Source organism: Diospyros lotus, chromosome 6 (assembly GCF_014633365.1).
Source record: "Diospyros lotus cultivar Yz01 chromosome 6, ASM1463336v1, whole genome shotgun sequence".
NCBI lineage: Eukaryota > Viridiplantae > Streptophyta > Magnoliopsida > Ericales > Ebenaceae > Diospyros > Diospyros lotus.
This window is the reverse complement of record NC_068343.1, coordinates 4,222,086-4,249,654: the sequence shown is the minus strand read 5'-3', so window position 1 is coordinate 4,249,654 and position 27,569 is coordinate 4,222,086. Positions and strand designations below refer to the sequence as shown.

At 36.9% G+C, this 27,569-nt stretch overlaps 4 protein-coding genes across 6 annotated transcripts; 1 reads left to right on the top strand and 3 right to left on the bottom strand.

The window, feature by feature from the left end:
• Positions 1–1,124: 1,124 nt before the first annotated feature.
• On the bottom strand, positions 1,125–4,174 carry LOC127804673 (probable LRR receptor-like serine/threonine-protein kinase At4g29180). Of its 3 annotated transcripts, none has more exons than XM_052341596.1 (2): positions 4,042–4,174; positions 1,125–3,651 (listed from the first exon to the last, which is right to left on the bottom strand). In XM_052341596.1, exons 1-2 carry the CDS (start codon positions 4,064–4,066, stop codon positions 1,394–1,396), a joined length of 2,283 nt encoding a protein of 760 aa, XP_052197556.1. In that variant the 5' UTR covers positions 4,067–4,174; the 3' UTR covers positions 1,125–1,393. The 3 variants fall into 3 exon arrangements, with proteins under 3 accessions (XP_052197556.1, XP_052197555.1, XP_052197557.1); XM_052341595.1 differs by lacking the exon at positions 4,042–4,174 and adding an exon at positions 3,929–3,980; XM_052341597.1 differs by lacking the exon at positions 4,042–4,174 and adding an exon at positions 3,771–3,908.
• Positions 4,175–6,097: 1,923 nt separating this feature from the next.
• LOC127804883 (uncharacterized) lies at positions 6,098–12,658 on the bottom strand. The gene is made up of 10 exons (XM_052341968.1): positions 12,491–12,658; positions 12,169–12,298; positions 11,401–11,539; positions 11,103–11,315; positions 10,787–10,925; positions 8,781–8,931; positions 8,578–8,687; positions 8,398–8,495; positions 8,136–8,205; positions 6,098–6,508 (listed from the first exon to the last, which is right to left on the bottom strand). Exons 1-10 carry the CDS (start codon positions 12,581–12,583, stop codon positions 6,419–6,421), a joined length of 1,233 nt encoding a protein of 410 aa, XP_052197928.1. The 5' UTR covers positions 12,584–12,658; the 3' UTR covers positions 6,098–6,418.
• Positions 12,659–14,283: 1,625 nt separating this feature from the next.
• On the top strand, positions 14,284–15,066 carry LOC127804162 (60S ribosomal protein L39-3). The gene is made up of 3 exons (XM_052340951.1): positions 14,284–14,421; positions 14,519–14,622; positions 14,723–15,066. Exons 1-3 carry the CDS (start codon positions 14,419–14,421, stop codon positions 14,769–14,771), a joined length of 156 nt encoding a protein of 51 aa, XP_052196911.1. The 5' UTR covers positions 14,284–14,418; the 3' UTR covers positions 14,772–15,066.
• A 772-nt stretch (positions 15,067–15,838) lies between these two features.
• Positions 15,839–22,160, bottom strand: LOC127803203 (putative methylesterase 11, chloroplastic). The gene is made up of 5 exons (XM_052339276.1): positions 21,517–22,160; positions 18,978–19,214; positions 18,062–18,205; positions 17,317–17,448; positions 15,839–16,573 (listed from the first exon to the last, which is right to left on the bottom strand). Exons 1-5 carry the CDS (start codon positions 21,874–21,876, stop codon positions 16,295–16,297), a joined length of 1,152 nt encoding a protein of 383 aa, XP_052195236.1. The 5' UTR covers positions 21,877–22,160; the 3' UTR covers positions 15,839–16,294.
• Between the last annotated feature and the right edge of the window lie 5,409 nt (positions 22,161–27,569).

The window sequence follows — 27,569 nt, the reverse complement described above, 5'->3', positions numbered from 1 at the left end:
TATATATAATATAATATGTATAATATGTATATATAATATATATTATATACAATCCCGCCCACTTGAGCCCAGCCCACCTGAGGCTAGTCTACCCCAGCCCAATTGCCTTGCTTGCAAACCCTTCTCCCCTTCTCTTCTCCTTCCTCTCTCAACCCCACTCTCACTCTCTCTCGCCCTCGTTGCCTCTTGCTCGTCCGCCCGCCCTCGCCCTTGCTCTCTGCATGTCTCTTGCTCTCGCTCGCCCTCGCTGGATCTCTCTTGCTCTTGCTAGGGCTCGGCCCCTACTCTCGCTTGCCCTCAATTTCTCTCACATTTTCTGCCTCATTTCTCTTGCTCCTCCGCGCGAGCTCGCCAATCACCCTCGCTTTCTGCATCTCTCTTGCTCTCGCTAGGGCTCGGCCCTTCTTGCTCTCGCTCGCCCTCGATCTCTCTCACCTTCGCTGCCTCTCGCGCTCTGCCTCATCTATCTTCATATTAATTTATTTTTTATATTTATAATTTTGTTAGATGGAGTTGGCTCATTCGTTTCAAATGAATATGCATCAATTTACGAAAAATATATTAATGTTGTTGATGAAGGTATTAACTTTCGTAGCTAATTTTTTTTAGCTTAAATTATAATTTAATTATGCATATATTAATTTATTGATCTTAACAATTGTAGATTTGAAAATGTGATTTTATATCCAATAAGTTTTGTAACTTTAAATAAGAATAAGGTAACTTTATTAAAATTTATCTTTGTTTGTTATGAAATTATCAAAAAAAATTATGAATGCTATTTGTCTTTATTTGTTGATATGAATTAAACTAAAAAAATCATAGTTAAATCGAAATCGAATGGTTTGGTTATGATTTTAAATTTTTAAAACCAAATAAGTAATGGTTTAGTTTTGATTTTAGTAATTTAAGTTTGATTTAGTTATGATTTTAACAAAAATTAAAACCAAACCATTGCCAACCCTACTTGTGAGGCGTAATTGAAATCCCAAATCCCATGCGTTGTGGAAGGAGGAGGGGTCGTGTTGGGGGAGTAGTGGATGATAAGTTCAAATTTAATTTTTATTATTATTATTATTATAGAATTGGCATTAAATTTAAAAATGGAATAAGTAATCAAAAAATAACAAAACGAACAATGATACATAGTTATATTATATACAAAACATAATAATAATAATTTAATTGAAGCAAGTAGTAGTAGGAGTGGTGGTGGTGGTTAATTTACCCACCCACTTACGTACGTACCAGCTTCCTTCCCATTGTTTTTCCAAAATTTTTCTAGCTACCGCAACAACTTCAAACAAACTAATCAATCATCAATCAAAGGTAAAGAGCAAGCTTTGAATCCAATCCAAGTTCCAAACTTGAATTCTTTCTTTACTCTGATCCTCTATCTTGCAAGATTCCCAGAAAGGTAATCTGTCTCATCCAAACTTGCGTAACTGATCATCCCTTCACTGCTGCCCGTCATGCTGCTACCAGAAAGCACCTCCATTTCATCACCAAACCCATCACTAAGAGGCTGCTGCTGCTGCTGCCTCAGATTTCGCCATCTCTCCTGCAGCTGCCGCGCGCACCAGAGCCTGCCCAGTACGTCGTCCATCTCCGGACGTTCTATCCCTTTTTCCCGCACGCAATGCGCCGCAACATTGACGTATTCCTCCAGACACTCCGGTGCTATCTGGTTGACCAGATATGGGTCGATGACCCGCTCGATGGTACCATTTTCCATGTTGGTTTTGAACCATGGGACTAGATTCGCCTCACTCTCGTCCTCGGAAGGGATCACCGGTTTTCGACCGCACAGTAGCTCTAGTAAGATGACGCCGAACGAGTAAACATCGGATTTCGTAGTCAGTTTTGTTGTTGCCAGGTATTCTGGGTCTATGTAATCGATGTTGTCGCCGAGAAGCGTGGTACAGATTGCGCTTGATTCAATGTCGGGGAGCACTTTGGCGTACTCGAGATTCGAAATCTTGGCGACCCATCTCTCGTCCAGGATAATACTCAAGGATTTCAGGTTGTGGTGGATGATTCTCAGCCGGTTACCGGCATGGAGATACTGCAGACCCCGGGCAGCGTCGATGCCAACTTGAAGACGTCTCCCCCATGGAAGAGGAGGGTGTCTCTTGAATTCATGGAGGCGATGGTACAGCGAGCGGTTGGCTAGGTATTCGTACACGATCATCGTCTCACGTTTGTCCTTGCAGTATCCGATCAAAGAAATTATGTTGACATGACGGAGCTGGGATTGGATATAGATTTCAGTCTTCATCTGCTCAATCTTCGCCTCGTTTGATGCATCGTATTTCCACCTTCTAATCGCAATCTCGACATTTCCCAAGTCCATGAAGCCTCTGTAAACTTTGGAATGGCCAAAGTTACCGAGCACTAGATTCTCGTGGAAATTGTTTGTCGATGCACGGATCTCTGCTAGCGAGAAGCGACGGTATTGTTTGATGGCGCTGCTGGGAAGCACTGGATCTGTCCATAATCGGAAGGACGACGCATCCTTACAGTAAAACCGTGCCCAAATCCGCCGACACAGATCAATCCCGAGTCCCCTAATTACAAGGCTAGAAACTTTTGACACATAGTTGGCGATTATTGCCTTCGGTTGGCGCATTTGTAGCGCCAGTACAAGCTCGAGGCTTTCCGCCACTTTAGCCATCGTGGGCCTCTCTCTGGCACATTTATGCAAACACCTGATAGCCACCTCCGCAAACAACTTGAGAGACGACACCGATATTTGCCCCCTTAAAGATGGATCAATGATCTGATCAAACGTCCCCTTTCTGATGCACAGCCGAGCCCAATCCGACAAGCTACGAAACTGCTCCCTCTCGACTCTCTCAACCGGCGGCCTCGCGCATAACACTTCCAGCAAAACCACGCCAAAGGCGTAGACGTCCGTCTTCTTCGTTAGCCTTCGAGTGAAGAAATACTGTGGATCCAAGTAACCAAACGTGCCTTTGATGTCGGTTGTGAAATGGGTATGCGTCTGGTCTGTGGCACAAATCTTGGACAACCCAAAATCTGAAATCTTAGCTACCCAATTCTCGTCCAGCAGAATGTTTGTGGTCTTCACGTCCCTGTGGATCACGCTTCGCTCGCTGTCCGAGTGAAGATAATCCAGCCCCCGTGCAGCTCCGATGCAAATCTTCAGTCTCTCCTCCCAGTTCAGGGGATAATAAATATAGTTACTACCATGTTGTTTTCGGTAGAGATGATCAGCGAGCGTTCCATTGGCCATGTACTCGTAAACAAGTATCATCTCCTCTGACTCGTCGCAGTAGCCGATCAAAGTCACCAGATGGGGGTGGCGGGGCTTGGAAAGGGTCATGATCTCCGCCCAAAACTCTCCCGAACCCTGCACCGACTTGGCTTTGGATCGCTTGATGGCCACCGTGGTGCTGCCATAGTCGATGAACCCTTTGTAGACCTTGCCAAACCCACCTTCTCCGATGACCAGAGGGTCGTCGAAGTTGTTGGTGGCGCTTAGAATCTCGGCGAGTGAAAAGCGGCGGGGCATATCGTCTGACGGAACATGCCGCTCTAGGTCCGACGCTTCCAGAGAAGGAGAGAAGGAGGAGCACTGATCTTCGGATTGAAATAACATCGATCCGGGAGCCGGCAGCTGCCGATTGCCTGTGAATCGTGACAAAATTCTTATGAGATTATATATGAGAGAATTAGGAAGGAGGACTTTAAAGCTGACTGCAGGTTCAACAATGGCGGGCCGGCCTATGCCAAGCTTCCATCCTTGCCTTTTGTCAATGGATAGGACGGAAGAAACGGAATGGAATGGAATGGAATTAGGTAGAATGATTAACTCTATAGAATATAACAAATAATATTGCTATAAATCACAGAGAGTCAATTGGCAATGGCGTCTGTGCTTTGACAATGGAAAGCAGCAGCGTACCAACTACGGCACCCACCTCCGCAACTGGGAAACCCATTTTCCTTCCTTTTTCAACAAAAAAACAGAGCTCATATTGAAAAAAACATGAAATCACCCAAACCATAAATAAATACCCTCTTGTGAAGAAAACAACGACATTAGAACAACAGATGATTTTCTTTTATTTCTTTTGGTAAAGACGGCTTTCGACCGTCATTTATCCTCCTGGTTTGAGCAGAACGAGATCTGACATCTGAGATAAGCTTTTCCGGGCGAGGTGCAATGAATTTTCTTTTCAAGAAAAAGAAAGAAAACAAGAGAGATACGTGACATCTGTTTCCACGTGCCGGCCTTTGAAACTCACACGTGGAGACTTTGTTTGAGTGGATAAATTGGTTTTGTTTTTTTTTCTTCTCTTACTTAGAAGCAACAGTAACCGCCTTTGGTTTGGGTTGTCGAATCGTGTTCGTTACGTAACCTATTCAAATGCCTTTTTTTAATTAAAAATATCTACGCTAAAGAGAATAAGAAGTTTTAAATTTACGATTTATGATTTATGTTTATTACAAAGTTTTAGATATCACTTAAATTATTATTTAAAAATTCATGATGATACTGTACCAATCACCGAGGTTTACCACGAAGCAAGTACCTGCAAGGGCAGAGCCTTTAATCTCCCGAGAGAACTCTAACGCTCAAGTCAGTAGAAAAAAAATATCCGAAATAGAAAGTCACACAGTAATCAGATAGTCTATACCTGTAGAAGTTGACATCTATTTAAAGATGGCGTAGAGCATACTCTGAAAAGATAAAATAACCTCTGAATAAGACATTGAAGATAATCTCCCTTGATCGAGTCAATCTCATTCAAAATCAAATATGAGATAAAAATCTAGATGACACGTGACGCTTCTTGAAAATCTTATGTGGCAGCACCGGGTTGGTAGTCTCCGAAGATAGTATAATAATTTTGCTCTTAACAAAATATCGCCTCATCAATTTATGAGTGTGAGTCATTTTTAGTTCAAAACTTGTCGACTCAAATTTCATATAGATCATGTTATCAATACATGAATATGAAGATAAATATTTGTATTCGCATTAGATATGGACTCAAAGCTCCAACAAATGATCTAATGCCTTTAAGGTATTTTGTTATAATAACAAGTAAGCTCAGTCTTCCCCATTTTTACTCTCTTGCTTTTATTGAAAAGAATTGTAATTATAATTTTCATATTTAGACTTTCAACTAAAATATAATAACATTTTATCGTCGGTTATAACATTTTAAACCTATACGAAATAACTCCCTTTTAAGAATTATATTCCATGGTAGAACTGATTCGGTCATGACAGTTAGGGACAGTGAAAATCGAATTGTTTTTGTTGGGCTAATTTTGCCCATTTCTTGGCTAATTGATAGCATATATTTTGATTCTAGAGAACTGATCAACACTATTAAGTAAGTTGTATGCCTTTTGGATTGCTTTTTTCAATTGTTTATTCTGTTTGGGGCTTACTCTTAGTAGGGCTTATTTTTAATTGCTCGTTACGTAATTGTGGTATTTGAATCCTCTATAATGTTATACATGACCTCGTATTTTTATCTTGTACTAGGTGGAAAATATAAATTATTTTGTTGTATCTTTATTTTATTTTACTTAGTAAAACAACATTTATTATACATTATTTTCAAACAAAATAAATTTGTTACACTCAATTGTACGTCTAAAATTTTTCATTATATACATTATTATACTAAATGCAACAAATATTTAAATCGAAAAACCAAGTGTAGAAAGTATACATTATCTAACAATAGTTAAACTGTACTTTACTTTCAAACAAGATACAGCTATTATATTTTATTTTTAAATTGTGACTAATCTTATTAATTGATTAAATATCTCTAAACATATTACATTTATTATCAACTAATAAAATTATATAAAAACTTACAATAATATACAATAAATACATTTTATAAAGTAAGGTACATTTATTACAATTTAACTATTGCACTTTACCCAATAAAAAAATATAATCAAGATTCCTTAACAAATGCCCTAAAAACGATCTTAACAAATGTCTTTTAACATTAAAATGTACAACACCAAACTTAGTTGCCAAATAGTTTTTCTTCAAAATTAGTTTCGCAGCAAAACATAACAAAGCACAAAACGACCAGCGTTAACACAACAATACCAAACAGGCCATACATCTATATCTGATAGTGAATAAATACTAACATGATAGCGTATAGTTAGGGTGGCCAGGCCATTCGCCCCTCCCAACTCTTTAAAAACAGATTTTTTTCAGCGGAATGAAAAACACAAGCAGATTAAAAATGACTAATCATCTACTGCAAAATTTCCAGTATTATAATATAGTCAACTAAGGGGAGAATTCCAACTGCTGCTGCTGCTTTTTGGACAGTGGCCCAAATAGTGGCCCATCGTTAAACAAAGAAACTGTGGTCATAACTCAGTTACAAATACAAGAGCAACTCTTTCAGCGTATCGTCAAGCCTTGCACAGCTTGAGAGCCATCTTCTATTATCTTGTTTGCTTGGATGGTCCTGATGACATTAGCTATGTTGCCCTGGAAAAGATGGCAAATAAATAAATAAAATCCCCATAAAACATTCGAGGACGGACAATTTAAGTTAGAACAATTAGTGTTGCTTCTAAAAAATCGTGGTTCCAGGCTAACTTTAAATACGCCCAGAATGAGACTTCTTGTCTTCACATTGTTATGTCCAGTAAGAGTAACACCAGAAGAGTGAGAAGTATCTTCCCTCTATATCAACTATAAAGTAGAAACTACAACAGCCTTTCTTATCTTAACACTCGGCAGGGTCAATGCAGAAAATACTTCAAGATAGGAACGTGAGAAAAAGAAAAAACAAAAATCCTGATATAATACTTTTCCTGATATAGTCAGGGTCCCAGTTGGAGCCATATTTCCAATGTCATTGTTTCTAGCTGATCAAAGCTCTTCTACTTTGAAAAAAAGTTACTTCTTCATACAAAAAGCTTGCCACAGCCACAAATGTTCACATTACCATCCCACTGCCATAATCTTATACCGTATAACAAAAAGAAAGCTATTACGTTTATTTCTAATTCCTATCTAACCCATCTAATATGGGACAAGCAGCACCTAACTGCTAATTATAACTAATGGTAGAACAAACTAGATCTTTCATTCTTTGACAGTGTTCTGGGCAATGGAATACTCACTTTGATTCAACTAATAAGCATCTTCCAAACTACTAGCCACAAGTAACCTATTTCTCCATGATACTTTATCAAGCCTACTATAATTTCCACTAAACATAATATAGCATTTTTTCTCCAAGAAGGAATCAAATATGAGATAGGACAACATTAAATAAATAAGGCTAAGGCTATGGAGACATGTCCAGCCTTTAAACACGTGTTCTATTTACACGTCCAGCCTGCCTGTCTTTCACGTGTTCTAAACATGTTCAAAAATGAAATTAACAATAAAAACTTAAGAGCCCCATTTCCCAATGTTCAAAGCACTTCAACCAGTAGATTTCCTTATATTTTCAAAAGATAGCCCAAGGCTTTGTAGCAACAATAAAGTTGCTTCTTCAGGGCTAAAAAGGTTAAGAGGCTCGAGCGGTAGAAACATCTTTGCAAAGCCAAAGTAAGACTACATATAAAAACGGCCTTTCCCAAACCCCTGCAAAGCATGGAACCTCAAGCACTAGGGGCACCCTTATGTCCGAAAGATTTATTACCATATGGAGTTGTATGTTCTGCATTAGTATTTCACTTAGTTTTGCAACACATAAATATAGTAAACAGGCCAAGGGTCTGAATCAAAGAGGGAAATGGCCAGGTCAAATTCATGAAGATAGGCACACATATGGTGGGCCTCTTACAATTTTGATGTATAAACCAAAAAAAAAAAAATGAATAAAAAAGGAAAAGAAGAGAAAAAAGAGGAAGGAGGGGGGTGTAAAGAATAATGACAGAATAAATAAAATATGCTAATTCCTACATATATGCCTACAAAAATATTTGTAAAACCTCCCAAAATATTTTCTTGTATACCCTCCTTAAGCATTTCGTGCAGTTGCACTAAACTGAAGGAGTAACCAATGCAATTTATAACCCAAAATAAATATATACCAAAAACATAAAAACTTAAAACAGTCTAAAAAGTGAATAGATAGAAAGGATTTGGAGCTCTTTACCTTCCATGTTGCTAGTTTTGCTCGAACCACTTGCCATTGATGTTCCCCAAAAATGCGCTCAGTGCAGCGGCTACATAAGAATCAACAGTGTCTTAACCACTCAATGCTTAAGTTTGTAAATCAGATCTCACTCAGAGAGTCAGGACCATTCAGAAGCATATATATATATATATATATAGAGAGAGAGAGAGAGAGGGGGGGGGGGGGATAGAGAGGGAGGAAGTCACACACACAGAGACAGCAAGTTAATTAGAGACCGCACCTTACAGTTACAATTTCATTCAACTGATCCATCTTACAGTCGATTAATTTTGCTGTGATTGCCTTCACTACCCACAATTCAACCTCATCATCATTGATCTAAAATTGAACATTGCATCAATACATTACCCTATGTGCTAAACGTAAAAATTGCATATTAAGGAATGAAAAGAACTTTTACCCGTAGAGTGTCCTTGATTACTGCATAAGAAATTTGGCCAGATTCAACAGATGCAAGATCTGCCAGTGACATTAACCTCATCTTTGCTATACAGTCTTCATGGACAAGACCTACACCATTCAAAGTAACAACTTCAGAAAATACTCCAAATGTTAAACTCAATGTACCTCTCAGAATATTCAATGTGGAGAATATGAATATACCATAGCTTTTCATCCAAGTGGAGTTTGCTGCATGAAAATCTAGGTATGCATCCAATCTCTGTGTTAGAAAGATCTTCAGAAGCTGATATATCAGTGCATATTTAGCGTCTTTCTCCAATTGCGCTACAGCAGGCATATCCAGCAAATCACACTACATGAACACACAAACAACTGATTATTCGAACATGAAAATAGAAGTAAACAACACTCAAAATTACCAAGATAAAATAAGAAGGCTGGTACAGATAAGGACAACCAATCTATAAAATTAACTCAATAAAAACCCAGATCCACAGTAAAACAATGAACAGTAACCGTGATCTCCACAGAAAATCACTTAACATAAGCGGACACATACCCATCATCTCTTTTCAGAGAGAGCAGAAATGACTCAGGTCAATCTGGGTTTTTTGTATGCTAATTTTTTGAACTAGTCATGTGGCCTGTTCCTTTAGTTCATATTCCCAACAGAGGTTAATCATTCCAAACCAGCTCCTCGCCGGGTTCCTTGAACTTATACACCATCAAATAGGTATCTTTGAACATCAGAAATTAAAAACTAAACACTCACTTCCTTTTTCCTTTCTTTTGACCCCCCTTCAAATATCAGATATCAATACTGAGAATAATGAATAGTTTCTTGAGTTTATCTGAACCCAAGAAATTTATTGGATGGCTGCAAGTAGATATGCACCCACGTGCACTTGTGCTTTGAAAAAAAAACCCTCATAGGTATCCTGATCCCCCAAATCTAAGGTGATCAGTCTCACCCATCTTTCTCATGATAGCAAAGACAGCAAACCTCTGTCAAGACCCAGATGTAGGCAGATGTCTAAGATCTTGGATGCAGCAGATTATCTTTCAGAAGGAATTGTTAATTTTATGTTATAACAACCGATAACCGCAATATTCTCAGTTACAATTAGTAACTGAGAAAACTACTTGTAAGAGTGGCTGTATAAGCTACTCGAGAGGCTGTTTTGGGGAGTTCAGAAATAACAGATTCAAGTTCTCTCTTTTCTCTTCAATTCTCTCCCTACTTTCTCTCTGTTTCTCCCTCATTTCTCTTTCTTTCTCCCTCTCTTTCAATTCCATTCTCGAAGAAACCCTAGTCAGATCCAAGGTCCTGACAACCTCCAAAGCCTGTGTTGAGAGAGAGAGAGAGAGAGAGAGAGAGAAGAATCTACCAGTCATAACACAACCAATGAAAAGGGGAAAATGAAGTTATGAAGATTGATGCACAGATGGAGTAAAAAGCTGGAAGATGTAAGACAAAAGCATGAGATGGACTCCTTTAAGCTATAAGTATAAAACATAATAAAACTGTTTATAAGATGAGCCCTCTAATAAAAATAATTTGTCAAAGGAACATGTCATGTGTTAAGAAGGCATTTTATGACAAAAGAAATTATTTAATGTAATATTTAAATCAAAGAAAACATCTGATGAATGAAGAAAAAACACTCTAGAGCTTATTTAAAAGAACAAAGAAGATGCTTAAAGTTGTAAAAATTATAGAGAGATCAAGTTAAAAACCCATGACTTGAACCATTCAGAGAGAAAGACTAAGCAAGGGTTAGATAGAGAAATCAAGATATCTGAAAAACATTTTGATTTCATACTTAATATGTCAATAATGAAAATCATCCACTTCAGTAAGTGTTTAAAGAAAAAGTCCAGAGATAAAAATAAAGATTCACTTGTGATGTTTACAGACTCAGAAAAACCCCCTAAAGAAGGCCTCTAAACAATTCTAGAGAAAAAAGAAGTCCAGATGATTGTATACAAATTTTCATAGGATTGATCACAACATAAAAACTTCAATAAGAACTTTTGTAGAACATACTAAGATTTTTTAAATACAATTTGGGTTACACCAAATTATTATGGGTCAACAATGAAAGCCATCCACTACACAGGCTTGTTCATTGAATCTCTTCATCACTAGTAAAGGTCCTCTTTATTCCCTCTACAGTCTATTCCACTTGAGTTAAATACTGCCGTACCTGAAACATGTCAGGTGCCTTCACAAATTCAACAATGGCGTTGATAGCTTCCTCCTTAGCTTCAGCAATATTATGCGCATCTTCACCAGAAAAAGTTGCCAGATACTTGGTCAGGAATTTGAATGAATCCTTTCCGGAGCTGAAAGTACAAGTCAACATAAATAAAAACAAAGCTATTACGTAAATGCATTAGAGAAAAAATTGGAAACAAAATAAAAACGATAGTTACCAAAATTTACATAAATATGTTAAAAAAGGAAAAGAAAAGGTGAATTGATTACAACTTTCGTCTCAAAACAAACCTATGGTAGCATACCTTTTACTTTCTCTCAAAATATTAATAATGGTAAGATAAAGTTTCCTCTGATCCTGGATCCCAATATTCCATTCCCTCAAGAAATTATCCATCTGTTTGAAAGAAGGTATGATATGCTCAGTGACCTTCCCATTGACTGCCAGATCAAGGGCTTTCATGTAAACAAAGAACCTGCTGTATGAATTCTCCAGTAGGTTGTACAAATTGAACATGCTGAAAAGAAACAGGACAGGTAAATGAAAAATAAATATATAAACTTGAAATATCAAACTGAAACTATATCATCAAATGGTATTACATCTTCAAGCGCAATGCGGGTCTGTCATTTGGCTGTAGAGTAATTTTTGTGGATATAAGCTTTGCCATCTCCAGTGATTCATCCAAACTCTCGGGTTTCGTGACAAGGTTACAAATTACAGTGAAGATGCACTCAGTGTCTGCATAAAGAAATCAAGAGAGAAGATTCTGAAAACATGACCCACAATTTTGGAGAAAAGGAAAGCCAGTATACATGCCATATGGAAACAATTGGAAAAGCTCTCCTAATTGAAACTTTATGTCCACAATGTCGTTGTTAGGCTCCTCTTTCTTTGATGAATGTGACATTAAAGAAAAATCAGTATGACAAACAAGGTAATAACACCATAATTTGAAGCTCAAACAGCTTTATCCTATTGAGTGGAAGAAACCACCCCATATATGGGATCAAATGTCAAAGGTCGTGGTTACGTAACTATGTCAACATTCCAGGACGTGCACAAAACATTAACTACCATCAGCAAGGAGAAAAGGAAAATCATCTCCACCCGCCTATTATATGAAATTATTACCAACTAATAAGAAGATGAACAACAAAAAAAATGATATTGCTAACCAGACTCAAGAAAAACAAGCAAAATAGGAAATTCTGAGACATAAGCATTGGTATGTCAAAGAAAGCAAGTAAAGAATTCATCAAAGCAACTAATTCAATTGGACAGTGCATGGAATTGCAAAACTTCTTCTGATAATATACCACCGTAAAATCAGACGAATGCATAAAACGATCCATTAGCGCGAGTTATACCTTTCTCGGGAACTTTGGAAAAAATCAAGTCTGCGGAAGTCAGCATGAGGGAGGCCAAATCTAACCACTGGCCCATCACAATGCATTCCTGAGCCTCGAGGCATAGGCTTTTCACCTGCGACTCCATGACCTGAAAATATGAAAGCATATAAACAACAGCACAAAATTAGTGAGCATGTGAAGTTGTGTGTGTGTGTGTGTGTGTGAGAGAGAGAGAGAGAGAGAGAGACAGAGACAGACAGACAGACAGACGAAGGCACAGAGAGAGAGAGAGAGAGAGAGAGAGAGAGAGAGATTGGAAGGAGGGAGAATTAAGCGGCACCTCAGGACCGGCATCAGCCCAGGAAACCTCCGAGGTGAAGCGGACGACGGAGAGCGCCGGATCTTCCTCGGATGTAGGCACTATAGTCGCCATCGTTATCTGCACCGGCAAATTCCAAACCCTAGCTGCGAGCAGGGCGTTCGCGAGAAAGAGGCGAGCAGGGCCAAAATATCGATTGACAGTATAAATAAAGGTATTGAGGTAAACCTCTCTGTAATTCTGAAATTATTGTTCAAATTTGATTTGAAATTAATATGCAAAAAACATATTTTAAAAAATATTATATTAAACAAATCTATAACATTAAAATTGATGTTTGTTTTTATAATAATATAAATGAAAATAGATATGTAACTCAATAATTTTTATTTTATAAAGTTGATTTAAAAATTAAAATTAATTGTGTAATATTATAAATTAACTTAGGTAAATTACTATTTCACTTTGATATTAGATAAAATTCTTTATTGCAACTTTGTGTTTTAAAAACATCTCTATTATTTTTTTACATTTTAGTTTCATTAATAAATTATCGACATGATAAATTGGTCCCAAAATAACTTATCAATAATATCACAAATATCATTCTTTTTAACAAAGAAAAAGTTATAAAAAGATTAAAACATTATATTAATAAAATTTAAAACTTTACGCAACTTATTTTAAACTCCTCTAATATATTTAAAATTTTATTTAAACTCAAATTATTTTATTTCAAAAAAATTCTAAACAAATTAAAAATTAAACTTTAGTTATGAACAAAATTTATTTATAATTTTTTATTTTTATACATGTGAGTTATTCCTCTAATATATATACATACATAAATTTAAAGAAAAAAATATCTATAGATAAACTTTATACATAAAAATTTAATCTTGTAAAGGAAAATAAATAAAATAGAATAAATATTTTTTAACTAGAAAAAGATATATAAAATTGTATGATATTAATGTAAGAAACTTAAGTAAATTTATATATATTCTAATTACTATAATATAAAATTAATTTATTTGATAAAAATATAAAATATTATGCTAAATAATGACGCAATAAATTTAAATATCTTATAGATTCATAATTATCATACAATTTTATATAAAATTATATGAATCATATATATTTTGTTTGGAAGGGTAAACAATATGATCTTTTTCTAAATTTTTATTAAAAGATACTAATGGAATTAAAATGTAAAAGGGTAATAAATGTGTTTCCAAAACTTATCACGAATTTCACATAATTTTAAGAAAAAATAATAGTTTATGTTATATATTTTGTTAACAAGAACGGATAATATAATTTTTTTTATTAATTTTTGTTAAAATATATTAACAAAATTGAAACATAAATAAGTAATTCAGTGTTTCGAAAACACTAAAATGTGATAATAAATTTCACTTAATTTGGAGGGGAAAATAATAATTTATCCAATTAACTTTATACTTTGATTAAATTATAGAATAATACAATTAAATTATTTATTTATTCAATTTTATTCCATCTTAGTTTTAAATATAAGTATTAAAATTCAATTATAATTTTGAGTGTACTCCTTCAAATGAAATAATAAAACTCTACTACTATTAAAATCATTATTATAAAATTAAAATTAAAATTTTATTAAATTGGTAAAATTACTCTAAACTAAATTTCAAAAAAATAATACTAATTCATATTAAACATTTTGTGCAGTGAAATTATTAATGTGGACAGAAAATATTTTTTAATAAATTATTATATCAAATATCTTTTTTGCTTTCGAAAAGTAAAACGTATATATATGAAATTATCACCGACTTAAAAACTAGACCTCCGTGCCTTGCATTGCAGATTAGGGTTTAGGGATTACTCTCTTTCGGCCGCTTTACTTTTCAACGAGCCCCCAGCCCATCGTCCCGAAGAAGTTCTCGCCGCCTGAATCGAAAATGGTCTCTCTCTCTCTCTCCTGCATCTAATGTTGTGTAGCTTCTGTATTTTGATAGCTTTAGGATCTGTATTCTGTAGTTGACTGTGTTTCCCCTACAGCCGTCACACAAGACGTTCATGATAAAGAAGAAGCTGGCGAAGAAGATGAGGCAGAACAGGCCCATCCCTCACTGGATTCGCATGCGTACCGACAATACCATCAGGTCCTTTCTCTGTTTTCTATCTATCTTCACAAATTTCTGAGTCCAATATAGTTCTTTTGATTCCAATTGATCGATTTTCTTTTCGGTTCCCTGTGTACAGGTACAACGCCAAGCGCAGGCACTGGCGCCGCACTAAGCTAGGGTTTTGAGACCAGGTCCAAGTTCAAATCTCCAATCCTTCGTGTCCCTGTATTCCCCCTACATCCCATAGGAATGATTTATATATTTTGAGATGTTTGGAGCCTATTTAATTTTCAGGATTGTATGATTTTCAGTTTAAAGACAAATTCCAACGGTTTCTAATTGCCTTTTCTGTAACCCTTGAGATTCGATCGGAGATGGGGTACTTCTAACGATTGCCATTCCAAGAAGCTCCCTGGATTTTTTTTCGTTTGTTCTTTCTTGCCGGGGTCCTTTGTTTTAATCAAGCTGCATTTGTCTGAATTTGGGGGATTCATGTTTTCAGATTTAACTGTGAAGGGTCGGATTATTATTCTTGGCTCTCAGTTAGGGGTTGATCCATCTCTTAATCAGTATGTTCATGTTTTCATATTAAATGTTTCTTTACGGATACCATTGCCTTGCCCATTAGGCAGCGACAGGATGAAATTAACTGTTGAGAAATTGAAGGTGGAAAAGAAACCAAATAATGATGATTAAAAGTTCTTGTACTACAAGTTACTTGTAAGGTAACAGGAATAACATAGAAATTAAATCTTAATAATATTTTTCAGAATAAAGGATATCGAAAGATTGAAATAGAAATAAGAGAAGCGATAAAGAGAATTGTTGGGAGTCTGGGATGTTGGCATTGCAGGCATTGCATTTCTGCGCGCCAGCAAAATTGTCTTATGGTTGTAGAGAGAAACAAAGAAGATCATAAGATAACAATGAACTTGGACTTAAAGATGGCCTGTTTCAGCCAGGCAGGCTAACAATATTGCCATCTTGTTGATGAGATAAACAAAGAAGATAAATATAAGGTAACAATAAACTTGGACTTAAAAGGTAACAATGAACTTTGGGCTTGAAATAGCTTGTTTCAGCCAAGCAGAAATTGAAGAAATTTTGAAAATGGGCAAAGCTAATGGTGGCCTAGTTTGCAACAAATTTCAACATTAATAAGATGAATATTTTTGACTCAATTAACGGCTATCTTCTTGATTTAGTCAATATCAGATTATACAATAATAAACATAGAATTTATAAAAATTTTGAAATATATAAATAAATTTCATAACAAATGTTGTATTTCAGTAAAGCACATTTGAGTGCTAAGAGGGTTCACACGCCTGCAAATTGTGTTATATTCGCCTCCAGCAGCATTGATGAGTTCTGTCAACAGAGGTAACCCAACTCTAAGTAATACCCACAAGGGCTCCAATCTCTGGGATCAAATTGCTTATGAGTAATACCACAAAAACTGCATTCTCATCAACATGTATATGGACATATCTCGGTGCATAAATTAAAATCTTCTAAGAGCATTTGATCACAAATCAACACTTGCATGGAATATACAGATACTAGATCTCTCAGAAAGGCAAAGATCCTTCCGAGGAACCAACAACAGGAAGATGCTTGACGGTATGAACAAATCAGTTGGTCGACAATGTCAGTGAAACCTACCGGGGAAGAATTCAAAAAGCCACCCAGGCCCAGCAAACAGACGCTAATTGGATGAGATCTTTGAGATCTCTACCAAAAGCTTGTGCAGCGCTTGCGGTTTTGAGAAGAAGGGGGAGTGATCAGCACCTTTGAGACGGAAAACCCGCTCAGGGGGACTTTTGTTTATCATGCTCTGCTGTAGTGCAATTGGAATGGCATTGTCTTCCTGAGTTTCTATATAATACCGCCTAATAGAGCCATACTTCAAATCAGTAAGAGCGAGATTCTCTAGAACTGGTGCGAAAGGGATTGGCCTCATCGAGACAGATGCCAGTGCAACATCCTGGAACCACAAGCCAAATAGAATTTAGCAAACGTAAACAGCCACGCACAAGTCCCACACTATATACAGAGCGAAGGAAATAGTATGATGAATTGCAAATTTGTAAACTGTGTTTCAGGTGTTTCAAGGTGATGACTTCCGACTACCATTAAAGCAAAATTTTATTTTCTCAGCCAAAAAAAAAAGAGTAAAATTTATTTTCCTTGATTTCTTGAATCCATTGGATCAAAGTTTGGCAAAGGAACATTTTTTTTTGTTTCTATTTAAATCACCAGCATGCAGCATTTAAACAGGCTAATAGAAGCACGCAGTGATGCAAATGCGTTCCATCCTAGACGATGTCTCAAGGGACGCCCTGAAACCCCAGTGCAATCAATAGCCCAATACGTGCGCCACTTCGATAGAAGTAACATTGGGTAATCGGAGGTGCCCAAGTGCAACAATTGTTACCTAATACTTTGCAGAGAAGAGGATCGTCAGATTATGCGTTGTGTAAGCAAGTATTCTTCAATGCGTAGCGGCACCGATAAGTTACCAATATGATTGTTGTTATTTTATATGGTTATTTCGGATATTGGCTACACAGAATAAATACGAGGATGCTCTTCTACCAGTTGACACGGGTACAATGCTATAGTTTAAAAAACAATGCCCTCTAAATTAACAATGTAAAATGTTGACTAGACATCAGGACAACTCCTAATTTATGGGAGAAGAAAAACTATTGGCCACGTAATACATACCTTTGCAGGACTCTGATTGAATAATAAGTCTCTTACTAGTGACTTGCTGACACCAATTGCAGTTGGAGGCCGAGTGTTCCCATTTGCATACAGGAAGACCTGAGCCCGTTGCATGAGATCATTTGATTCAGACTGCAATAAAACTTTTTACATATAAATGTCAACTCGTTTAACATAACTTGCTAAGCATCTATAAACCTTATTTGGAAGTTTTTTCCCCCAGAGACAATAAGACAGGTTAATTTTGCCACCTTCTAGCGCTGAATGAGGCATTCACTCATGTCTCAGAGGCAGAGCTAGACATCTAGAGTTATTTTCAATAGCCTCAGACATTAAAAATCAAAATCTCATCCTGAGTCACTTTCAAAGTTTTGAGCTTAAACATTGAGACCAAAGAATATGTGACGAGGAATAAGTAGCCTTGAAAATTTAAATCAATATAGTTCTTTGTCCTCAGCACTGAACAGATGCATCTGCATACACTGGCAGATAACATTGGGCACTGCAGCTGAATAACAGAATAAGCAACAAGCTAATGTAAATTTTGTGCAAAATATACATTGAACTAAAAGACTTGCGGAAACAACTCAAGAACATTCATCAATTAAACCACATTCCAAAAATTTATAAAATACATTTCAAGACTTCTCACGTAAAAATCAATTCCTGTTTTCAAGCTCAAGATCATCGATTCATGTGATAATAAAGATTAAACTAAAATAAACTTTAAGAATGACTGGCAAACCTTTTGGGAGAATATATCAAGAGTACTTTGTCCACTAGTTAACATTGCTGCAGCAACGTAAACAGCTTTAGAGATCCTATCAGGGAACAGCTCCATTGCATATGATATGCATGTACCACCAAAATCATGTCCTACCAAAATCACCTGACAAAATCAAGAAACTAATTAAAGAGGAAATTTTCCCAAAATGTAATTGCAGAAACTTTTCAAAATATACACAAGTTACAGCTTCCAATAACAATTCTACCCGCTCAGAGTAATTTTGTATACAAGGTAAAAGTAAGCAAATAGCAGAAATAGATTATCAAACAGAATTCAAGTTTCAACTTTAATAACAAAAACAAGAACAATTTGTGATAAGAATCAGACTAATTTAGAAAGATTGAGTAAAAACTACAGCAATAACAAGTTACCTAGTGCTATAGTAAAAGCCAATTCTGGAAAGGTGGGACTTGGGTTCTAGTATCAGAGTCCTGTACAAATAATGCCAGATATGAACCCATACTCCCTTCAGGGTACTCTTGATTAATGAGATAAGAAACCAGTAACGGAATTGAGTTTAGGTCTGAATAGCGCCACTGATTAAAAGAAAAAAAAAAAAACTAGAACAACTCTCATGGACTGTACTGATATCTACAGGATGAGAGAGAATCCACAACTGATGCAAAAAATTATTTTACAAGAATACCATAGACATTAGCCTCCAGAGCATCAATCCAATCTAACATAAAGAAGATCAACACAGCTCAATTGTATGACATTTGAATCGAGAAATGTGCATCAACTGTAGCAACAAACCCTAGTTAAATTTTGATAGTAATTTCCACTTTTAAGGCTCTGCCGTTTCTTCCTCACAAAGATGCATTACTGGTGTAAAATAATAAACAAACAAAAAATGAAATGAAAAGAAAAATACCTTATCCCCATCATCAAGTTTTTCAATAAAATCAGTAAGTGGCTTCACATACTGCGAAAGGCTTGTGATGCTGTTTGTGTCGAACGAATGAATGCCAGAACCAGCTAAATCTATTGCAGTTACTTTATATCCAACTTCTTCTAAAAATGCTATAGTTTTATACCAACACCAAGCACCAAATCCACCTCCGTGTACAAGGACAAAATGATGGGTCTCCAGATCATCAATCTTGACTTGCTGTCAGAGGAAAAACTAGTTAGGAAATATAAGAAAGATTAGCAAGGATAAACTTGGGATTAAAGACAAGAGACCCAAAAAGTAAAAAACTAGAAGATTTTCTGCATTTGCACAAAATTATCTTAAGATGTGAAAATGAAAAAGTTTGGATTGCTACCTAAGTAACCAGAGGGCAGCACGTTTTCAGAATATGAGGGAGTATATTACTTTTGGCCCCAGATGACATGCCACAAACATTTACAAAGGGCACCAAGTTTTCATGTTGAATAGCAAGACTGCCCTTTGACAATAGATCAGCTAAAAACCCAAGTAGATTATGAGGTTTAGGTAATCAAATTCATTATGGATCTATGTTTCTCTGAATATACCCCCAAACATTACTTTCTGCAACTTTTTCAGTAGCACAGCAGAGAAGGAACGAATCACAAAGTAATAAAAATTTATAGCAATAGAAGAGGAAGAAAAACTAGGAGCAGGGGTTTTTCAGCACAGAATTTTGTTTTTATCAAAATTAACATGGTTAAGAGAACATGGTCACTCAATATATTTAAGAAATGGATAAAAAATAGAAGGCAAGAGTCAGAATTCTACATGATGTAGATCCATATTCATTCAAACTCCTATAACGAATGCTGCCTGAGATGGGTATTCTGCTTTTCTATGCTGCTAGCATATATAAGAAGAAACTATTTGTAAAAGTGGCTAAAGCTAAGAACATTTTTTAGCATTTATATCCTCCAATTTCATAGAATTTTGGTTCTGGAAACCCTATACTCATAATTATATTCTCAGGCGTTAATTTAATAGCAATGGAGGGTCAACCAAGGCCTAGGAAATATTCATGATTAGCATCAGCACACTTTTTTTTTTTTGTGGCATGCAAATAAGAATAAGTGAATCACATTGAGCTCTTGGCAGCTAAAAACGAAGTTTATGCTAGATCTCTATGTTTATAACTAAAAGTCCACCCACATTTAGGAATGCTTTTTTATCTATTTGTATAGGAGTTACCAGGGACTTCTCATTTTAAGGACTCCCAATTGCATCAACTGTACTGACTCTCCAAATTGTTCATTGATAACCTAACCAGGTTTATCACAGGTATGTTATCTTACTATCAGCTAAACCAAGACAGCTATTAAAAAATTGAAACTAAGCAAAATCAGAATAGAATCTAACAAAATGTTTTCCATAGAAAAATGATTAAGCAACGAGGTTAATGTCAATGCACTATCAGTGAACTAACTTCTTTACAGAATTGAGTCTTAGACTGTGGCACTTCATAGTTTTGAAGCTATATAATACATGCAGGACGCACTTGATGATGATGTGTTATAATTTAAGACCCAATTGTATGAAAAATTATTTTCATAATTGAGTGAGGAGGTTAATGTCAATGCAATGTCAGTGAACTAACTTCTGTACACAATTAAATCTTAGACTGTGACACGTCACAATTTTGAAGTTATGTAACAAACGTAGAACATGTTTGATGATGATGTGTTATCATTTAAGACCCAATTGTATGAAAAATTATTTTCATAATTGAGTGACGAGGTTAATGTCAATGCACTATCAGTGAACTAACTTCTGTACACAATTAAATCTTAGATTGTGATACGTCACAATTTTGAAGTTATGTAACATACGTAGAACATGTTTGATGATGATGTGTTATAATTTAAGACCACTTGTATGGAAATCATTTAGTATTTACATAATGAGTGCATAAAAATTAACCTCTTACAAAGATAGGTGGATGCTTGATTAAATTGTTAGTGGAATAACGTGTAAAATCCAAGATGAATTGGTGAAAAATAGATACTCATCATTGTTAAGGAAGATTTAGTTTCATCTCTTGACTGAGGAAAGAAATTGGCAATTCAATATACCAATTGAGATACCTGTTTAAAATAAGGTCTAATGTAACATAAGCTCCATGTAACCTGCTACATTTACTCTAGAAAAAAAATGCATATAAGCACGTTTCTAAAGCTCAACACTTATAATCAGCCAAATAATCTGCTTCAAGAAACAAGAATACGTCAGTGGGTCGTGAAATCTTTATGATTCTTTCTGGCCATTTTCATTTGAATTATTTTCAGTTCGAAGTCAAAATCCACGCAGAACACTAGTTTCACCAAATTTACAGAAAGGATCGAGCAAATAATTGCAATGCGATCAGAATTGCTAAAAAGTTAACAATGTTAACAATAGCATTTTGTTCAAAGCTTTGTAAACACAAAGTACCGAAGAAATTCACTTCAGGATCAGCTACCGGCTCCAGGACCGAAAACCAAACCTGATTAAGAAGCTGGTGAGGCTGAAGCAGAGGATCAGTGAGGGAGCGCGACCTAGAGCTCGAGCTCCGAGGCAGCGCCTGCTGCTTCTTGGAATAGGCGCTCGGATGCCGCTGCGAAGTTGACCTATCGAACACCACGGGGCCAGCACCGCCGCCATTCTGCAGCTGCTGCTGAAACAGAATGGCCGCCGCGAGAGCCCGCTCGTGGATTACCGATTCGTCGAACTTCTCACTCCTCAACGATCGAATTCGACTCCACCGCCTGCTCGAACCAGTACCGCCGCCGGTGACCGCCGAATGATTCTCTACGCGCTTCGACGGCCTCCTCTTCACCACCTTCCGAGAGAAACACAGCCCCATTGTGATCGTTGCATGTAAAGAGGGAGAGCGTGAGGAGAGAGAAACCCGAGACGAGAGAAGGGTTTATATGTACGTGCGTGAGTCAGCGTAATTTAAACGCCCTTGATTTGACAATTATTGCTAAAATAATCTTTTCCTAAACTAAACGCCCTTGGATCTGGAGGGAGCTAAATAAGTAACAAATTAATTCATCATCAAATACACTGTACATATAACTATATATATATAAAGATATACGTGAATGAATTACTATAATCTTCTTATCATTTGACTGAGGCTTGAGAGAGAGAGAGAGAGAGAGAGATTTTTATATTCCTTCGGGTGGAATGATCCGATGAAACTTCAGAAAGCGAAAGCGACAGGCAGTTCTTCAAAGGGTATCTTAAATTGGGTAGATAGAAAGATGGATGGTTTACATAATTAGGCGGCGGCTGTTACAAATTGAAATGGTCCCCCATTGCTGTGGATCGAGCTCATGCGTCAAAAGCTGGTTGATGCGCTTCTTTAATGAAGCGCAGCAATGGGAGGTTGGGAAGGCCGTGGTTACTGGTTTCCTCCTTTAATGCACGCATTCCCATGTCTCCCCCCTTCCACTTCGCCTCATTTATGCATCATCTCTATGTCAGCAACAAAAATGCTAACAGCGCAATAACCACGTCACAGCAAATGCAATGGGGCGTGATCTCTTCCGCATTGCTTTTGGGGCATAATCCTTAGGGCTCCAAAAGCAAAACTGCTGCGCGCCATGTGAATTACTTTCAATTTGCTGAACCGGGCGCTGGGGAAGAGGACCACTTCCGCTTTCTTTCTTCCATCTGAATTCGGTTGGTTCAGCAGACGGGGCATCATATCAGATCATGTGCAAAAACAATCATGAGAGGCATGATATGCACATGATCCCAGTGATTCTCCCATTGAAGAATTATGAAGAGATTCTCAATCATTTAATTGATGCCCATGGATTGAAGAGTGAGCAGTAGTAATTAAGCAAACTGGCGAGCAGCACCGAGAGCGTTGTGATATTCCATTTCATGGATGATGATAACCCAGTTCATTAAGGGCCTGAACCACTCTGCATTCTCGCTTTAGCACTGGGCTTGAGCTATGGGTTGGGCCTGAGTTCTTTAGCAGATTCTCCAAAATCATAGTCATAAAATCCATGGGCCATGGCCCAGTCTTGGACACCATCTGGGCCACGGACTGTACTGATGACCAAATCGAATTCATCTGACCGTAGCACAGTAATTAGTACTTTTATTTTATTTTTTTATCTTTGAATTACATTAAATAAGAATGGTTCTGTACGTCAATTGAAGTGACAAGTGAATTCCATTAAAACCTCGATCTTAACAAACAAATACAAGTCAAATAGTTACGCTATAAGATAATAGACACCATGTTTTACCCAGATTAAATAATAGATGAATTTGGTAGTCAAAATCTGAGCCACGTGCAGTGCAGGGCAGGCCATAAAGTCAAGCGAATCAGACGGATGAAAGAAAGAAAGCTAGAAATCATAGACTTTAAATATTGGAGTATTCCCATTGGGTTGGGGTTGAATGATTGATCGTTTCAGAGACAGATCAGAAGCGCTGTGATTTCTGATGAAGCCATACTTTTTCTTTCTGACTTTACACATATTATATCATATCATATCACGATGGATTTGGTCACACCACACAAAACCACACCATTTTATTCCCTTCCAATTTATTTTATTATATTTTCTTATAATTTTATCAACCACGTGCCCACCCCTCATCGCCACTTCGTTCCCAAGCCTCTTCTGCATAAAGAAACCCACCCCTTTTTATGAATTTAATACGAGGCCCATGACTCTGACCCCTATGCCAGCCCAACGCTGAGCCCATAGCGTCGTCCACTGAAAGGCAATAGCGGCGAAACAGCTGAGGCGCAACGCAAGGCCGTTGTATGCTTCTGATTCGTCTACAGGTTCATGATGATACCTCCTCTTATTGCCATGCAGAGGCAGGGAGTAGGTATTGACTCTGTAATAAGCAATGGAATGACGCAATCTTCAGTGTGCCCATATCGTACGCTATCTTGGCTGGTAAGATCCTCCTCCTCCTCCTTTGGCTCCTTGTATTATATATTAACGACAAATTCCATGATATTTTGTGGGTATCAATGTTTTTAAAAGTAAGATAAAATTTTACTTTATTTTTCATTGTATTGGATGCATGCAGTCTCTTTACAGCAAGTTCGAGCATGGCATGCATGTGCGGCGCACGAGCTCTGATCGACTGCAGTGATGATCTGGCGAATTGACGAGAATTAAGGAATTTAGTAAATAATAGTACAGATTAGATTAAAATTTAATGAAACGGATGGATGAAGAGGGGCCGGTAGGGGATAGGGCCGGGGACGGTGCCCCGCATGTGGCAATGTAATTGTCTGGGAAATTAAAAGGCCAGGCCCCCCCAAGTTACAATAGTGTGTTCCTTAATTTAGCAAAAACAAGCTCGAAGCTCCAGGTTGTTCAATAATTGTGCTTTATATAGGGGGCTAATATTTGCTTCAAATGTGGGTTATCTTATCCTTGCACATCAAGCCTATATCTATCTGTTCATCTGTGGGCATTTAGAGCTCTCTCTCTCTCTCTCTCTCTCTCTCTCTCTCTGTCGTGTGGTCAAGGGAGGGATAAGATGGAATCTTGAGTTAGCACCCCACATTTGATCCGCCAACATGGACATAGGCAGCTTGTTTAAAGGTCACAACATCTTGGGTCCTTTTTGGTAAGCCTAAAGATTGCGACCCTGTAACCCGCATTAAAAAATTTTGCCAACCCTTCGTTTAAGGGCAGGTAATGTGACACTTATCAGTTTTATACATTTGGAATTAATTTACGTGGATAAGAATGAATAGAATTATTACTCATAATGTGAAATATCAAATATGTCAGAATTATATGTTAATTGTGAAAGTAAAATTAAAAAATATTATTTGTACAAATAATTAGATTATCGAGAGGATGTCTGAAAGCGCCAAATGATAAAAATGCATTCACCCAATTTGCAAATTTACCACCATTTCCCTTAGTCGTCTCTTCTCTCATTTACCATGGTCGTCTCCAACAAGTTTTGTCTTGCCTCGCCTCATCATCGCCCTGCATCGCCTCGTCGATCGGCGATGTATCCTGTCGTCGCCCTACTACAACACCTCGAATGATCGTCGTTGCATCCTGTCATTGCCTCACCGTTGCACCTAGCGCCAACCACCGTTGATCATCTCATCACCTCGCCATCGCGGCCTCCGAATGAAGCCCAATTGGGCTTCATGAAACAAGCCCAATTATTCGAGATGAAGTTTGATTCAATCATTGGACCTGTCATCTCGTTAGTATATGTAGCATGATCCTTAAAAATTTGTCAATAAATGGAATACAAGTTACAAGTCAAAAAGATTAGTATTGTGAAATAATGATAATTACTTTATAACATTGATAATGTTAGATGATGCAAGTGCTATCTCAATTGGATTGTGCTATTTGTACAAAAGCACTTTTACAGAATGTTTTAGAGGGATGATGAAATGACTATTTTGCCCCTGTGATAAATGACCTAAAATCATTTCTCTCTTTCTCTCCCTTTGTCTCCCTCTCGCAGACACCGTCACCCCCACCTATGTCTCTCTTTCACAACACCGTCGTCCCACACCCCTCTCACGACCACCTTCCGTCTCTTTTTCTCTCTTTCTCTTTCACTAACGACACCATCGGCCCCAACTGCCTTTCAATCTCTCGACACTATCGACCCCATATTTTCGACGAGCTTGTTCCCATATTGAAAGAAGTTGGAGTTATTTGGCTTTGACTATTAACCCTTTTTGTTTTGCTCTCTAACTTGTTATTTTGGGTAAGATTTAAGACTCATGAGAGTTATTCAAAATTTCAATTTTGAGATCTAGGACTACCGTTTTACACTAGGTTACAACTAGTGAGGACTCTCTGAATTCACAAACTCCTTCTTCTTCTTGTTCTTCTTCTTTTGATTTTCTTATATATATATATATATATTGATGTAGTTCAATTTTTGAGCAAAGCAAATTGGAAGGGGTTGAATGGAGCTAGTTGGATGATGTAATTTTTTATCCAATTTGGGCGTTAATCATGTATAGATTGATGGGTTTTCGTATGAATTTGTTTAAATCATCGATTGATCCAGTACTAATTGCTTGTGTTGTTGTCACCAGAATCATCTCATGATGAATCGGCATTGATACATTCTTTGAGAAAATGAGTTCCTTGTCATTTAGTTTGGGTAAGGAATTGATTCATTTATGGGATTCCCCTATTTGCTAAGAAAATTGTGTGTTTTGTGACTAATACCTTGACAGGGAGCTTGGAGACAGTAGCTATGGCGATATCAACAAAAGAATGGTAGTGTTATGACTCATCGTAAGGAAGGGGTTGTGGAGAAAGCAGCTTCTTCAACTTTTTGTGTCGCCGATGGATAATGGTGGAGAAAGAGGGGTTTGGTCGATAGTTTTGTCTCGTCTGTCTGTCTCCCTCTTTTCATTTAGATTAGATTCACCTTTAAACATATTACGATAAATTGCTCTAATTTACACCTCAAACATCACTAATTTATCGCGATATATCGTTCTTGTAAACTATTCTGTAAGAGTGATTCTATACAAATAGCATAACTCATCTCAATTATAATTTGAGAATTTGAGCTCCAAAATCCTATAAACATGAAAGGATATTACGAGTCTATAGAAGTTAGAGGAATGGATTTATTCATCTGTTCCCCTTACATATTATCATTCTAAAATTCTCTCTTTTTCTAAATTAAGAATCAAAGTCTCTCTGAGTCGACATTGTCAAAATAATCCTAATCCTGCTTCGTGATCACAAGTCATGACTGGGAAACGACATCCTTCAAACTCTAATAACTCAACTGTTTACTCCAAGTCATGCATCACTGTGATCTGCCTGTCAACTTAATCAATCGGTGTCTACCCATTGCTTCACAACAAGGAAAGATAAACAAACTAACTCGATCGACCAACTGGGTTTTGCAAGCATATCATTTCTTTCTTTCTGTTTTTTTTTTTTTTTTTTATTATTGAAATCAACATAACATAACCTAGTAAGGAGGAGGGATGATGATGGAGATGGATGGATGAGTTGGTCCCTGCCCGGTGAAAATGAGGCATCCCTCATGTGACATCTTTGCTTTACACACATGGGCTGTGCTTTTCCCTCTCTCAACCATCACCATCGCCCTACCAAAACCATGCATCACTTTCATTTTCACATATATTTCTTATACAAATCATCATCATTAATTATTCCTTCATGTACGTATTTACACTCACTCACATTTCTTCCCTACGTAGTACGTATATACTCTTCCCCCCCCCCCCCCCCCCATCCATCCGTAAAAGTGTTTTAAATGTGTGTGTGTGGATTATTTTCTGCAACTATTTCTCTCTTATACAAATACTGCGCAAATTTCATAATGATAGGAGCTGTCTCATTTCGTTTATAATCATTATTATGGATCAATCAATATGGAGCTTACTAGATGCATGGATTAAGGAATTGATTACACAAAATTTAAGCTTTCAATAATAATGACTTGGAAAGCTAAAGAAAACAAGAATTTGGGCAGATTTTTAGGTTGTTCCCAGTGATAGTTTCACTCATTCAAGCTTATCTTGTTTCT

Coding starts and splice junctions, on each gene's coding strand:
- LOC127804883 (XM_052341968.1), bottom strand. CDS start 12,583: ATGGCGACTATAGTGCCTACATCCGAGGAAGATCCGGCGCTCTCCGTC. Junction 12,299..12,490: donor GGGCTGATGCCGGTCCTGAG/GTGCCGCTTAAT, acceptor TCATATTTTCAG/GTCATGGAGTCGCAGGTGAA. Junction 10,926..11,102: donor ATTTTGAGAGAAAGTAAAAG/GTATGCTACCAT, acceptor TTGTACTTTCAG/CTCCGGAAAGGATTCATTCA.
- LOC127804673 (XM_052341595.1), bottom strand. CDS start 3,965: ATGGGTTTCCCAGTTGCGGAGGTGGGTGCCGTAGTTG. Junction 3,652..3,928: donor GGAGGTGGGTGCCGTAGTTG/GTACGCTGCTGC, acceptor CACGATTCACAG/GCAATCGGCAGCTGCCGGCT.
- LOC127804162 (XM_052340951.1), top strand. Junction 14,623..14,722: donor CGTACCGACAATACCATCAG/GTCCTTTCTCTG, acceptor CCCTGTGTACAG/GTACAACGCCAAGCGCAGGC.
- LOC127803203 (XM_052339276.1), bottom strand. CDS start 21,876: ATGGGGCTGTGTTTCTCTCGGAAGGTGGTGAAGAGGAGGCCGTCGAAG. Junction 18,206..18,977: donor AACTTGATGATGGGGATAAG/GTATTTTTCTTT, acceptor TGATTTTGTCAG/GTGATTTTGGTAGGACATGA. Junction 17,449..18,061: donor TTGATATATTCTCCCAAAAG/GTTTGCCAGTCA, acceptor GTTTTATTGCAG/TCTGAATCAAATGATCTCAT.